Source organism: Carassius auratus, chromosome 31, assembly GCF_003368295.1.
Source record: "Carassius auratus strain Wakin chromosome 31, ASM336829v1, whole genome shotgun sequence".
In the NCBI taxonomy this organism is placed as follows: Eukaryota; Metazoa; Chordata; class Actinopteri; order Cypriniformes; family Cyprinidae; genus Carassius; species Carassius auratus.
The window spans coordinates 5,689,176-5,704,787 of record NC_039273.1 but is presented as its reverse complement, the minus strand read 5'-3'; the positions used below and the strand labels follow the sequence as shown (position 1 = coordinate 5,704,787).

The 15,612-nt window shown below is 38.1% G+C and overlaps 1 protein-coding gene across 6 annotated transcripts; it reads left to right on the top strand.

Moving 5' to 3' along the window:
• The first annotated feature begins 225 nt into the window (after positions 1-225).
• On the top strand, positions 226-15,612 carry LOC113050318 (protein polybromo-1-like). 6 transcript variants are annotated; one of them, XM_026213164.1, is made up of 30 exons: positions 226-346; positions 1,184-1,329; positions 1,461-1,558; positions 2,334-2,481; positions 2,678-2,830; positions 2,984-3,100; positions 3,719-3,787; positions 4,148-4,246; positions 4,333-4,418; positions 4,493-4,584; positions 4,749-4,956; positions 5,055-5,196; positions 5,325-5,407; positions 5,506-5,785; positions 6,432-6,537; positions 6,652-7,315; positions 8,177-8,388; positions 8,536-8,730; positions 8,836-8,993; positions 9,104-9,346; positions 9,430-9,575; positions 9,699-9,856; positions 10,319-10,502; positions 10,696-10,903; positions 11,203-11,401; positions 12,231-12,395; positions 12,852-13,016; positions 13,571-13,638; positions 13,732-13,933; positions 14,842-15,005. In XM_026213164.1, exons 2-30 carry the CDS (start codon positions 1,195-1,197, stop codon positions 15,003-15,005), a joined length of 4,947 nt encoding a protein of 1,648 aa, XP_026068949.1. In that variant the 5' UTR covers positions 226-346; positions 1,184-1,194. The 6 variants fall into 6 exon arrangements, with proteins under 6 accessions (XP_026068949.1, XP_026068950.1, XP_026068951.1 ...); XM_026213165.1 differs by lacking the exon at positions 226-346 and adding an exon at positions 387-551; XM_026213166.1 differs by lacking the exon at positions 226-346 and having other exon boundaries at positions 1,195-1,329; positions 14,842-15,612.

The following is a 15,612-nucleotide window of genomic DNA, read 5'->3' as shown; positions in this document are numbered from 1 at the left end:
AATTCATTGTAATCTTCGTCGTCTTTAAATACCTTTAAAACAGATAACGTTAGGCCGTTGTTGGGATCCTAAAATAAAACATTTAATCTGCTGTGAATGTTTATCTTATCTCGAATTCCGTTTGTTGTAATTTTAGTAAGGAGATAATATTCAGTATTTAATTTTTTATATTTCTAAATTTTTCGGAAGTAAGGAGGGGCTACTTAAATACACTTCCGGTTTCGTGTGAGAAAGAAGGCGGGACTTTGTTAGCCATCAACTCTACTTGCTGGCTAACAGTTTGCAGCTCTGTTGTTACTGAAAGATAATCACTAACTCCTCCAGTGAAGTCGCGATTTTAATACGGGTAGGTCAGCATATTTATAATATATTCCGAGTACCTTTATAAACCTCAGCAAGATTAATATAAAAAACCGAAGTGGGCTTATCAAGAGAAGTGAGTGAGCGCGAGAGCACGCCGCGAGACCGCTCTTTTGTTTGACTAAAACACGGAGCATCGATTGGCTGTTGGCGTTTAGGGATTGTTTACCGGAAGATTAGCACGCGGCTAAGTATGCTATTCCACATAACACTGTAGATGCATATAGTCAAAGACTATAGAATACACTATAATGACTTTGATATAGTCCAATGAATAATTGCTTCTGTATAAGCTTATTTCAAAGTTGGTGTATATGGGTGTTGATTTAATGTCTAAACGTTCCTTTGTTCTCCATTAAGCAGGTCAGCTGTAACTTAGTTTGTTAATAACTAGTAGCTCATATAGATATTGTAAACAACATTTATTATGGGATAATGGTATATGGTGATCCACAAAATCTACAGTCTTGTGATACCGTCTTTAAAGTCATGAAAATATTTGATAGTTATTGCAGGGCTTCCTTATAATGTAACGTTACTACTCTAAAATATTCCACTTTCTCTTGAGCAATTCATAGTTTTGCATTCAGGTATAATGAAGACGTTTTTGATCTAACTGCTGATATTTGTTTAGTAAAAAGTACAAGAAGGCAAATGTATAGATATTAAAGATTGTTACCTAACATGCCAATGTTATTTATCGCCATTAAATGATTCCTGAGAATCCACATTATTTTATCATATCCACCAGAAAACCTGTGACAATTAATTAGTCAAAAGTGCCAGAAGCCATGTGTCAAAAAGGATGTTTGTTGGTCAACAGGTACCATTTCAATGGGCTCCAAGAGAAGACGAGCCACCTCTCCTTCCAGCAGTGCCAGCGGAGGAGACTTTGATGATGCTGCCTCATCCACCCCAGTCAGTGGATGGAAGAGGAGGAGAGCTTCCACCGCTCCTTCTGCTGATCATGTGAGTACATGGGGTTCAGTTCAGTATATCCAAAAGTCTTGCTTTAGCTCATAAATTGGTCATATATCAGTTTAGATCATAATACTAATGTAATCTCATCAGTTGACCTTGTCTTTTTTTCTTGTCTTTAGATTGCCTTGTGCCATGAATTGTACAACACTGTCAGAGATTACAAAGATGACCAAGGCAGACAGATCTGTGAGCTCTTTGTTCGTGCACCAAAGAGGAGGTACGAGTATATTCCTTGTCTTTTAATGAACACTATCAGTCAAATGTTTCGACACACCTGTGTTGTTTTTATTATTATTTTTTATTACATAACTATTTTACACTTTACTAAATGGAGAAAATCCATAAAACTGAATGCTGGACTGTCACTGTCTGCTTTTACTTTATTGTCTAGTCCCGCTCAGGGTTATTGTAGTCAAATACAACTAAAACCATAAAATGTTCTTTACCTGTAATAAAATAAACTTTACCGGAAGTAAAGAAGAGTGTAAAAAAATGATTGATTAATTAAAAATGATACTTGTATTGCATCACAGTTATTACAATTATATTTATTCGAAAATAACTTTCTTTAATTTATTAATAGTCTAATATATAAAAACAAAATCATAAGCATTTTTGTTACATAAAATAAAATAAACATTAACTATAATAAAATAGAATGTAAAACAAAAGACAACATTTATTAACAATAAATGTTATTTAACATATAAAAAATAATAATACTAATCAAAATGGGGGGGGGGGGGCAAAAAACAATAATAGTATCTCACTGATACTAAAATATCACTTGCTCAACTCATTCATCGTATAAAGTAATGCTTGCAGAAAAGTAAAAGTAATATTCACACTTTTTGTTTTTTAAAGCAATTAATTCTGTGTATTTCTTTTTTAAATGAATCTCACCATGTGATGAAATAAGCCATACCGAGTTTAATGCATGCAGTAGACACTAACCTGTGCCTCAACCTCTGTTCTTCTTTTTCCTGTTTTAGGAATCAGCCTGAATATTATGAAGTGGTAAGCCAGCCCATAGACATGACAAAAATGCAGCAGAAGCTCAGAGCAGAGGAATACCAGGATGTAGAGCAGTTCTCAGCTGACTTTCATCTGCTTATTAATAACGCCAAAGCATACTACCAAGTGAGTTTGCATTTACACATTTAAATTAATTTAACACTGAAGTTTCTGGCACATTAATCAGCTCAGCCTGCCCGTTATTTTAAACTACTGGTTAGATGCATAGATGCAGTCGACGTAGCTTTTGCACAATCAAAACTGTTCAGCATCACAGCCACTGTCTACTCAGAAATTCACTCCTGTGGGTCTCTTACAACAGGCTGAAAGTGCAGAATACAGAGCTGCCTGTAGGCTTTTGAACGTCTTCCTGACTACCAAGAATGAACTACTACAGGGAGCCGAAGGAGAGGAGGCTGAGGACGATGAGGAAGGTGAAGATGCAGAAAACCCAAGTGCTTCCATGGAGGAGGAGGTAAGGAGTGTTTTTTTCTGTTTATGTTTAAGGATTTTTAATAGTTGTTGTTGTTATTTATAATTATTGTTTATTATTATATATTTTTTTTATTATTAATATGCACATCCAGACTGATATCATTTTTCTCCTCTGTACGCCTTTGTCCAACAGAGACCTCCAAGCTATCTAAAAGCCATACTGGAGCAGCTCTTGGAGGCCATGGTATCATGCACTGATTCCTCAGGGAGGCTTGTTAGCGAGCTATTCCAAAAACTTCCCTCCAAATTGGTGAGACCCACATTTGTGTAGTCACATATGGCGCTTTTCCACTTTGTGGTATGACTCTGCTCGGTTCAGTATGGCATGGCTTGCGTGGTCTAGAGTAGGTGGGATTATTCACATGTTTTTATTGTTGCACAGCCGTAACTCGTGAAAAACTTTTTCATTATGCGTCGCCCCATGAAGTTCTCGCTGGATCCGCACCTCTGCTATCAACTAGAGGAACATCTGTGCTTCCTCAACAGACAATGAAAAACCCATTTTTGGGTTGTTAAAAAAGGTGTGCTCATTCAAAACTGTTGCGTTCGCTCCTTCGCTGGCCGTGTTGATTTAAATCTAACGGTTCTTTTGTGTTTGAGTCACAAGTTCAGTGATGCAGGTAGTGAGTGACAAACCGTGATCAGCAGAGTTTCCACGTAATGTTCTCGTAACAGTACGGTTCACTTAGAACCTCAACCGAGCTGGTAGTAAAAAAAGTACCAGGTACTGTACCCAGTGGAAAAAAACCCCTATCGTATCGAATTGTACCTTTCTGTACCATGCAGTGGAAATGCGCCATTAGTGTGGATAATAATGTCAGACTAGTTTGTTAATCAAAACTGGCTTTTCCCATTCCTTCCTTTCCAGCATTATCCAGACTATTATGCTGTAATAAAAGACCCAATAGATCTGCGCACTGTGGCTCAGAGGATACAGGTATGTGGTGCTTTAAAAATATGCTAGCGGACTATAGCAATCAAAGTGTGCAATGGTGTGTATTTAGAGCTTTGTTATAATAATTTCAGCTGTGACGAGGATATTATATATATATATATATATATATATATATATATATATATATATATATATATATATATATATATATATATATATATATATATATATTAGTATATGTGTGTGTGTGTGTGTGTGTGTTTGTGTATACACACTTATTTTAAAACACACATAGTTTTACCATGTACTGCACTTTGTTACTCTTCTAGATATATTTACTCAGTGAATCAGAAATCTCTAATATTGACATAAAATGGCTTACTTCCTGTGTTCTGTTTTTAGGCGGGACATTACAAATCCATCAGTGCCATGGCCAAGGACATTGATCTCTTGACAAAAAATGCCAAAACATACAATGAGCCAGGGTCACAGGTTTTCAAGGTTTGTACTCTTTATATACACTTGCTGTCTATTCATCAACTATAACTCCTTGTATACAACACAAACTAATTTTTGTCTTTTTACAGGATGCAAACACAATTAAGAAGGTATTTGCCCAGAGAAGGACTGAGATTGAGCAGGCTGAACCCACTAAATCTAGCCTCCGCATCAGGTATGTCTTCTTTTCCTCAACTGGTTGCTTTGAATATGCATGTTTTCGTCAGTAACATGCTGTTTTTTTCCTAGAAATCGGAGGTCTGCTCAGGGTGACCGGCTGTCTGCCATCACTATGGCTCTTCAAGCTGGATCTGAAAGTGATGAAGACTCCATTCTCACAGGTACATATATATATTCCCTATGTCTAGGATTCGTCTGTAGCAATCCATTTAAGAGAGTCTGCCAACTCTACTTATTCAAAAATACATTGGCAAGGTCTGCAACTTAATATATCTGAAGGATTGTTCTTTGAAGTAACTTTGTCTATCCTTATACTTTGTCTCAGGCACTGTACGTTATGACACTGGAGAATCGGAGGGCGATTGCGGTCTCAGTGCAGGTGACCCAATCTTCTTGTTGTACCAGTCAGTGCGAGGAGCCCGAAGTGTTCAGGGGCTGCTTCTCGCTGAACCCTTCCTCCAACTGCCCACACGAAAGGAATACCCGGACTACTACCATCAGATCAAAAACCCCATTTCGCTACAACAGATCAGGTGTGGATAACCCACATGATAAATCGGCTTATTTGAATCGCGAAGTTTGAAAACGGTAAACATTTACACCCTCTTTTCATTTTTTATATTCTTTATAGGGATAAAATGAAGAATGGGGATTATGAAGGAGTCGAGCAGATTGAGGCTGACCTCACGTTAATGTTTGAGAATGCTAAACGCTACAACATGCCCAACTCCACCATATACAAACGTGCTCAGAGGTTACAGCAAATAATGCAGGTCAGTCTGCTTTAAGAACTAAAGCTCTTCTCCAAAACCTAGTGGGGAAACCTATTGCAGGAATGTCCTAGTGTTTCAGGGAAATGAGAGAAAGAGGCTTATTTTGGTTGGTTGAATTTGTGTTCTAGCAAAAGAAAAGAGAGCGCCGAGATGACGATGAAGGAGACACCTCTACTGCAAATTCAGATGTGGGAAGTGTTAAAAGGAAAAGGTGATTTTTAAATCACTTGCATAATTTTTCACCCATATGCAATCAGATTTTTTATTTTACATTATTTTCTTTTTCCTACCATAATCTGGTTCTTAAAGCCACAAGAAGAACACCAAGAAAAACCGAATGAAGATGCTGTATGCCGCAGTGACTGAGGCACGTGAGGCAGGCACTGGACGGCGCCTCTGTGATCTCTTCATGGTGAAGCCCTCTAAGAAGGATTACCCAGACTACTACCAGATCATCCAAGATCCAATGGACCTGCGTACCATTGAGAACAATATCCGCACTGAGCGTTATAACAATGAGGAAGCACTTATGGATGACATGAAACTTATGTTTCGCAATGCCCGCCACTATAATGAGGAAGGATCTCAGGTGGGCATCATAACTTTACTCATACCGAAAGCTAAATTATAATACACTACTGTTTAAAATTTAGGGTCCAGTTCTTTTGAATTTTCAAAGTGAAAGTGACGTGACATACAGCCAAGTATGGTGACCCATACTCTGAATGCGTGCTCTGTTTTTAACCCATCCAAAGTGCACACACACAGCAGTGAACACACACACCCGGAGAAAAAAAGATTGTTCTTTTTATTCATCAAAAAAAAAAAGAGTCATGGTTTCCACAAAAATGTAAGCAACAAAAATATTTTTTAATGCCGATAATAATTAATAAATGTTTCTTGAGCGGCAAATTTAGCATATTACAATTATTTGTGAAGTATCATTTGTCACTGAAGACTGGAGTAATGAGGCTGAAAATTCAGCTTTGCATCACAGGAATAAGTTGCATCTTAAAATATGTTAAAATATTTAAAAAAATATTTAAATTGTAATAATAATTCACAATATTACACTGTTTTGATGAAAATGCTTTAAAGTATACAAGAATGTATATGATTAGAATGAGATTTACAGCAGGTTTAAAGGAACAGTCCATCCAGAAAATAATATTGCTTCATTGTTTAATTGTGTGGGTCCAAACCAGAATGTGTGTTTTTTTTTTTTTAAATTGCAGGTTTATAATGATGCAAACATCTTGGAGAAGATAGTTAAGGATAAACATAAGGAACTCGGCCCTCCCCCCGAGGATGATGACATGGGCTCTCCCAAACTCAAGCTTCGTATGTTTTTGGCTAAAATTGGACACCTTAATGCACTAATTAAGAAACTAATGAATAAATACATTTTATATTTAACAGTTTATTATTTTACTAAATTCCTTTCTTTTTTCCTAGGCCGTAGTGGAGTTGCTGCCTCCCCTAAAAAGGCCCGCACCCAGACCACACCACTCCAGCAAAAGCTTTCTGATCTCTACGAAGCTGTGCGCAACTTCACAGACAATCGTGGGCGACGTCTCAGCACCGTCTTCCAGCGGCTGCCTTCACGTTCTGAGCTGCCTGACTATTATGCTGCCATTAAACGTCCTATTGACATGGAGCGTATACGCAGCTACATGGTGCAGGGACGCTACCAAGACGTCGACTCGCTAGCAGAGGATTTCATCCTTATGTTCAACAACGCCTGCACCTACAACGAGCCAGAGTCTTTAATATACCGAGATGCACTTCTGCTCCATCGAGCCTTTCTGGAAGCCCGTCGACAGATGGAGGATGAAGAGGATGGAGATGAAGGTGTACTGGGTGGTTTGTCAGTTGCCTCTCTCGTGCATGAGCTTATCCGGAACCTCTTCGTTTCGATGATGGGGCACCAGGATGACGAAGGCCGCTGCTATAGTGACTCTTTGGCGGAGGTTCCCGCCATTGACCCTGCTAACCCAGAGGACCCGCCCCTCACTTTAGAGATTATTCGTAATAATGTGGATCGTGGTCGCTATCGGAGACTGGATGTGTTCCAGGAGCATGTGTTTGAGGTGCTGGAGAAAGCAAGACGTCTCAACAGGTAAACCAGGAAGAGTGTGAAAATCAGCTATTCTTGTCGTCATTAAAGAAACGGGACTTCAAAAGATGCCACTTTCTATAAAATTAACAGGAATGGCGCTAGGCTTTAAAAACAACAAGAAAAAAAACACTATAAAAGTATGACTTGCTCTATGTGCCAATGTTTTCACTTCCCTTCATTGTGTCTTTCTCAAACCCTGATTCTTCAATTTAGATTATGAGTGAGTCATGTAGGACCACTTTTATGATACATTTATTATGCATATTTCATTATGTAAGAGTTCCTATGCAGTATGGAAAAGTAGGACCTTAGATTTTAGTCATTTCCAGGTCAGGATTAGTATTAGTATAGTGTAAAAAAAAAAGTCTTTTCTAAAATATAGAATAGGGAATTTTCTATAGCAAATTCTACCAGAAGAGTATTTTTCATGATGTTTAGAGTAGGTATAGTAAAAGTATAGTGATCATTTAACATGTATATTCATTACACAAATTATTTCCATTATTTGAAAATATTTTCCAAATAAATGTGGTCAGTGACAACATTATTTTAAAACTTGAAATATGACTTTAAAATATTTAAAATGTATGCCGTCTGAAAGTATATCAAAGGTAATCCTGTAGTTTAGCTTTTCAATTTTAATAAAATGCTTTGCATTGAACAATGGAATATTTGGCAACATAATGGCAATAGTCCATTTTGGAATGACGTAAGTGAATAATGAGAAAATCTTCATGAATAATTCCATTGAGCTCCATTCAAGTCCAACAGAGTGAAGTTTGATGGTAGAGTCATCATGAATAGAAGTCAAGTTTAGAAACCGTAATCTCAGAATTCATTACAGCTGTTTTGCGCTTTCAGGACCGATTCTGAGATCTTTGAGGATTCGGTGGAGCTACAGCATTTCTTTGTGAAGATCCGTGACGAGCTGTGCAAGAATGGTGAAATCTTGCTGACCCCAGCACTGAGCTACACGTCCAAACATCTGCATGCTGACATAGATCAAGAGAAGCGAGAGAAACTGCCCCAGGAAATTGAGGAAGATCTGCTGAAACGCGAGGAAGACAAAAAAGGTTATTTTCGCTTGATGTTTTCAGAAATTGCTTCTAGCATTTTTAAAGTTATGTAACACCTTTGGATACCCTTCAAAGTCTTGCTGCTCCTAGTGACTGTCTGTTATAGAAGTGTAATAATGTGCACATTGCTTTTATGTTTAATAGCTCTTCCAGAAGAGGACAAAGCAGAAGGTGCTGCAGGAAGCCAGTGGCCGTCTGGTCCTCAAAGCTCATATAGTCAGGACTGCAACTTTGAGAACAACACCTACAGTGTGGGAGATTGTGTGTATGTTCAGCCTTCAGAAGCAAATTTGCAGCCTCACATTGTCTGCATTGAGAAACTCTGGAAGGACGAAGCTGGTGTGCACATTCTCACTTTTTCTTTATTGCTGTTGCTTAGTTCTCTATTGCTTTTTTTATGCCATATCACCTTCATTTGTCCACATTTTCTTGTATTGACTGCAGGCGAGCAGTGGATGTACGGATGTTGGTTTTATCGTCCAGGGGAAACTTTCCATCTGGCAACGCGTAAGTTTCTGGAGAAGGAAGTATTTAAGAGCGACTACTATAACCGTGTGCCTTTCAGCAAGATCTTGGGGAAATGCATTGTGTTGTTCGTAAAGGTGAGTAAGTATGATGTTAAGTATGTATGTATATATTTTCATATATGTTCCTCACAAGCTCTTTATGTATGTTTCATTTAATTTTCTTGAGCATGGGATTATTGTTTTAGGAATATTTTAAGTCGCAACCGGAAGGCTTTAAACCCGAAGACGTCTATGTCTGTGAATCCCGCTACACTGCCAGGACCAAAACCTTCAAGAAGATCAAAGTATGGTCGATGCCGCCAAGCTCTGTCAAGCTAGTCCCTCGGGAGGTTCTCTTACCCGTAGTCAGAGTTGCCTCCATGTTTGTCAGTGCTAAAGACAAAGTGTCTGATCTTCCTGATGGAGAGAACGGGAGCTTCATCGAGAAGGTATGAAGGAAATGATTGATTTTGAGCACTTTAGTTTTTTTTTTCTTAATCATATAACATCATTTTGCACCTACTCTCCATAGGAGCGAGAAGACGTTCCAGTTGAAGTTGCCAATGGGGAGCCTGGATGCCAGTACTATGAACAGCTCCGCTACAATGACATGTGGCTTAAATTGGGTGACTGTGTCTACATACGCTCCCACAGGCTGGTGCGACCTCGAGTTGGCAGGTGGGCAAGATCATGCTTATTTTACAGACATAACTCATTATGAAAGTACACATTGATCACAAAGATTGGACTGTAATATATGCCTACAGCAATAGTCTAAATTGTTTTTGTTGATATGGACAGAATCGAGAAGATGTGGATGCGGGATGGAGCAGCATTCTTCTTTGGACCCATCTTCATCCACCCAGAGGAGACCGAACATGAGCCAACAAAGATGTTCTACAAACGTGAGGTGTTCCTCAGCGGCCTGGAGGAGACCTGTCCTATGACCTGCATCTTAGGTATGGGCACTGGATGAATTAATATATTGTAATTGTAATGAAATCCTAGTTTCATATCAGTTTGCTGTCCATCCACAACTCATAACCAGCCAATTTTATCACCGGCTGTGATAAAATACATTTTTCCAACCATTCTTGTCACATGGTGATGCCTTTGGGATCATTAACATGCTGAGACACTTTTCATTTCACAAAGACACTGGAAATACAATTTAAGCAGTGATTTTATAGTATAAAACTAGCCACCTCAGAACCCTGAACTTGAATCAGTGCAGCTGCAAATTTCTCATGTTGAAACTCATAAGACTGCATTCCCACAAATGGGATTTATACAGTGGATTAAGTACTTGGACATTTTCTGTTCTCTTCTTTGCTTCCCTACCTTGTATTTGAAAAAACTCTTGACTCTGTCTGAAAACTTACCATAGGCCAAATTGTAAGTCCTTCTCTTTCTTTTCACAGGGAAATGTGTGGTCTCCTCTTTTAAGGACTTCCTGTCCTGCAGACCAACTGAGTATCCAGAGGAAGACATGCTCTTGTTTGAAAGTCGCTACATTGAGAGTGAAAAGCAGATGAAGAAGTTTAAAGCTCTTAAACGCTTCTCCCTCTCAGCCAAAGTGGTTGATGATGAGATCTTCTACTTTAGGTGCTTTTTACTCTCCTGCCTTGCTCTTTGTGAGCAGTATGTGTTACATCCAGAGTGTGTTTATGTGAATATGTTAAGAGGTTATTCAAAAACGTATTGCTGTTATTAATAATTAATGTGCCAGACTTCAAACTTATTCTAGAAATTGTTGATTGGGATTAGCAACAAACTGATGCTCTAAATTAATTTTCAGAAAACCCATCGTGCCCCAGAAGGTGCCGTCCCCCCTGCTGGATAAGAAGATTGAGGAGCTAGAGGCTAAATTTGCAGACATGGAGGATCTGGATGAAGATATGGATGACCTGGACGAAGATGACGACGAAGCGGTAGCGACGCCCTCAATGCCACCCAGTCAGGCATCCACAACCAGTGACGTGGATATGCCTTATACACCACCACAGGTGCTCCAATCTCCAGAGAAATCAGTCATTACCCATCCTGTCCAGATTTACGAGCACATATTCAGATATTAATCATTTTACAATTATGCGTACATCATAACTAGTGAATTTTAGCAAATATGAATAAATATGAACTTGTATTGCGGACATTATATAGTTATTATCATAAATCTATTGTTTTCTGGTAGCTAGTTATCAAATTCAATATACAATCAATTTATACATCATCAAATCTTCAACTGTTTAGTTTTAATTTGATCAGCTTCTATTTTCCTGACACCCCTGTTTGCTATGCACAGTCCACACCAAAGATTAAGGGTATGTCCAAAAAGGAAGGAGCCAAGCGCAAGATCAACATGAGTGGCTACATCCTGTTTAGCAGTGAAGTGAGGGCTATTATAAAAGCTCGTCACCCTGATTTCTCTTTTGGAGAACTGAGCCGACTGGTGGGCACAGAATGGAGGAACTTGGAAACTTCTAAGAAGGCAGAATATGAAGGTACGTTCTCAAACTTCCACATGATCCAAGATGTAGATGAGATTGTTTCTTAATGGGACAGATTTGGAGAAATTGAGCACCACCAGTTGATCCCTCTGAATGGGTGTCATCAGAATGAGAGTCCAAACAGCTGATAGAAACATCACAGTAATCCACATGACTCCAGTACATCAATTAACAAATTTTGAAGTGAAAAGCTGTGTATTTGTACTAAATCCAACATTAAGATGTTTTTAACTTCAAACCATTGCTTTTGGCTAAAATACGAGTCCACTATCCACAACATTGCTTTCTCTAATGGAAAAGTCATCTCATCCGACAGGGATATCCACACAGGTCAAGTGCCGTTTACAAGCGAAAACAGTCCAAAATAGTTCTAAACACATATTTCGGTGGATTTTGATATGAGAGGACAATAGGGGATGGACTGTAGGAAACATTTATTATTAAGGTATTTTGGCTAGAATTGATGGTTTGAAGTTAAAATTGATTTGTTTCTTGCGAGCACACAGCTTTTCACTTTACAAGACAATAACTGATGTCGATTTGTTGTTGATGTACTGTGATGATCAGCTGTTTGAACTCTCATTCTGATGGAACCTGCTGCTAAATTTATCCAAATCTGTTTTGAAAGAAGAAAAATCCTCATTTTCATTTTAAGGTAAAATATTCCATTAAGATAAATATCCAGTCATACTCGAATAAAGCAAAACATTTTTACCAGACACTGCTATGAACAGAACCAATTCATTTGTTTGGGTTGAATTGGTTTGTTTGGGATCTCACATCTGAATGTCTGCTTGAATGTCGTTATCTTATGTTTTCCCAGAACGGGCAGCTAAACTGGTAGAGCATCAAGAACGGGAGAGGGTCCTTCAGCAGCAGCAGCAGCAGGCTTCCCCAAGAGCAGGTACCCCAGTCGGCTCAATGATGGGGGTGGTTCCTCCCCCAAGCGCTATGGGGATGCTAAACCAGGCCATGCCACCTGTGCCAGGTAACGCCAAATTGCCCCACCCATGCTGAAAGAGACAGACGCAGAATCCGGGCACCCTCCAACAATCTATTTAAACCATCTAAAACCTCAACCCATCAATCATGTCTCTATCTTCCCCGTACCAAAAGTGTGCCCCAGTAGTGATGATTCAGTTCATTTGACTAAATGCCTTTTGTTTGTTTGTAAACATTTTGGTCTTGTCTTGTGTTTTTAAATATTGCCATATTCTTTGTTTCACATTTACCATGTTATTTTTGCATGACAACCTTTATTTTTTTTTATTAACTCTTTAATATGTAGAGCTCTTTTTTTTTAACATGCCTGGATTAACCCGGTTTAAACATTCACACTTTCTTTGACATTGATATGACTATTATCTTGTAGTTGCATGACTTTTTAGACAACTGCATGTCATCAATGCATGGATCTTTTTGTGCTATCTCCTCCTCACCCAAGGCATGATGGGAAATTATGGCCCGCCCTACATGCCTATGCAGGGTCCCTCTGAGGGCATGATGGGCATGGGTGGCACACCACCTCATCCCATGGGGGTGCCCCAGCTGCCTTCCCAGCACTACCTTCTACCAGGCATGGCCGGGTACCCTGGTATGCCCCATCCGGGTAAGAAGCACCCCGATCAGACAGAAACCACACCTGAAGATCTTCGGACCAGCTCCGATCCAAAAAAAAATATATATATATATTTATTTTTTTATTTCTTGGTTCCAAAATCTAGTGTTCTGCCTGGACAGCAAAGGCAGCTTATTTGGTTTTGAAACAGTCTATTCTTGTGTGTACATTGTTTTAGTGAATAAAGAAATGCTTTTTATCACTAGATAATATCTGTATTTCTGCATAGTCTAATTTTAGTTGTATCTGATTCATAGATTGGGAATAGTCAAACAAAACCACTAACATGCTAATGTTTGTTTTTTCCCAAATGTCTCACCTCACACTTTCTTAATCTAATTTCTACACTTGATTTGTCACCTCCACTTTTCCACGGACTGACACTGAATCTTTGTTTTACACAAACAGTATTTTCTTCTGGAAAGTGTAACTCATAGAAACAATATTTATGTATTCAATCTGTGTATATTATTTGCAGGCTTATTTATTGATGTTAAGAGTTAAACTTAACTCAAGATTTAAAATATCTTTGCGTCCCTACTCAGGTGTGATGGGCCCAGGAATGAACGGTATGGCTGGAAGTCCTGGTCCTGGAAACCATTATGGCATGCAGGTGAAGTACAAGTTCATGCAGCTTTCGCCAGTGATGCTAAAGTAGAATCAGGTTGTCATCTCTCTTTACTTTTCTCTTTCTTTGTCCTCTCAGATGGGTGGATATGGGCCAGGACAAGCTCCTCCACCATATCCAGGTCAAGGTCAACCAGGCCAGCAGCAGTTAGCTCCGCCTATTTTTGTTGCCCCACCTCCAAAACCTCAGCGTCTTCTGCATTCAGAAGCTTATTTGAAGTACATCGAGGGCCTCAGTGCTGAATCCTCCACTATTAGCAAGTGGGACCAGAGCCTTAAGGGTAAAGATGATTTTCAAGTGAATGGCATATGAGAGTTCTTTTATGTATTCCGTTTGAAGTTATGTACAGATACACTACTGTTCACAAGTTTGAGGTCATTAAGATTAAAGATTAATCTGAGACTTTATTCAGCAATGATGCATTAAATTGATCAAAATTGACAGTAAAGACATAATAACCTAAAAAAAAAAAATGAAGAAAAAATTCTATACTTTCGAACTTGTGAAAAAAATGTATCATGGTTTTATGAAATTATTAAACAGCACAGATGTTTTCAACATTGTTTATAGTAAGAAAAGTTTCTTGAGCTCAAAATCAGCATATTAGAATGATTTCTGAAGGATCATGTGACACTAAAGACTGGAGGAATGGCTGCTGAGATTTCAGCTTTGCCCTCAGATTTTCAAATTACATTTAAAAATGTTAAATTAGAAAAAAATTGTTAGTTTAAATTGCAATTATATTTTACTGTATTACTATTTTAACTGTATGTTTGGTCAAATACTGTAAATGCAGTCTTGGTGAATTTAAGAGACTTGTTTCAAAAACATTAAGAAGTGTTACCGACACCAAAACCTTTGAATAGTAGCGTTTACTAAATAATTGCTAAATTATTTTTTCTTGTTAAAGCAATTGTTTTCTGATATTTCCTTATACCACTATTTTGTAGCACTTTTACTTGTATCATGTAATAAAGAGTGTAGGATATTATAACACAATGTTATACATGGTGGCATAATAAACTTTAATAATTTAGTAATTTAAATGATATTTTTTCATGAATTCTTCTGTGAAGTTTCAGTCAAAAATGTCTCTGAATGACCCATTTTTGATGCTCCGTTTTAGTGGCCTTGTCCCAAATTATACATGTTTTAACAATGTTTTCTTCCTAATTTTCATTCCTTCAGCACAAAGAAAAGACTGTCGGCTCACCAGGGAGCAGGAGAGCCGTCTCCCTTCTCACTGGCTGAAAAGCAAGGGTGCTCACACCACGATGGCTGACGCATTATGGAGACTCCGAGACCTAATGATGAAAGACACGCTCAATATCCGACAGGCATACAACCTTTAAACCTTTGTTTTACCCCGACTCTCAGGACTCTAATTTATGCAAGCCTTCTCCTACCAAATCTGTCCTATCACAGTGTGATAAAGTATTATGTACTGTTGGAAATGCTTCAGCAATAATCTCCTAGTTGTGTGTGTATATGTGTGTGTGAGAAATAAAGGTTTTAGCCACATTTAGGTACGCAAGACGCACTGGAATTAAGTCAATCATGCATCAATTTATAACTACTGACATGGATTTGAAATATTATGTCATTTTGGCTGTTACTTTAGATGGATTTTGGTTGAGTTTATGATGTTGAACCACATTATTTTTATATTACTAATTCCATCACCTCAGATGATGACATCACCAGTCCTCACAAAGTTCTCTGGCTATGGCCACTCTTTTACAAAAAGACTTCAAATGGGCAAAAGTTTTAAAAGAACACCGTAGCATTTTATAAATCTATTTTCTTTTTTATACATAGGCAAAATAAGCTGAGTTCTTTTTTTCTTTTTTTTAATGATAATGTATTTTTTTTTTTTTCATTATCTACATAAAAAATGCTTGAAAACAGTTGCATTAAAAAAAAATTGTCCCAATTACACCAATAAACAGCATTTCAAAA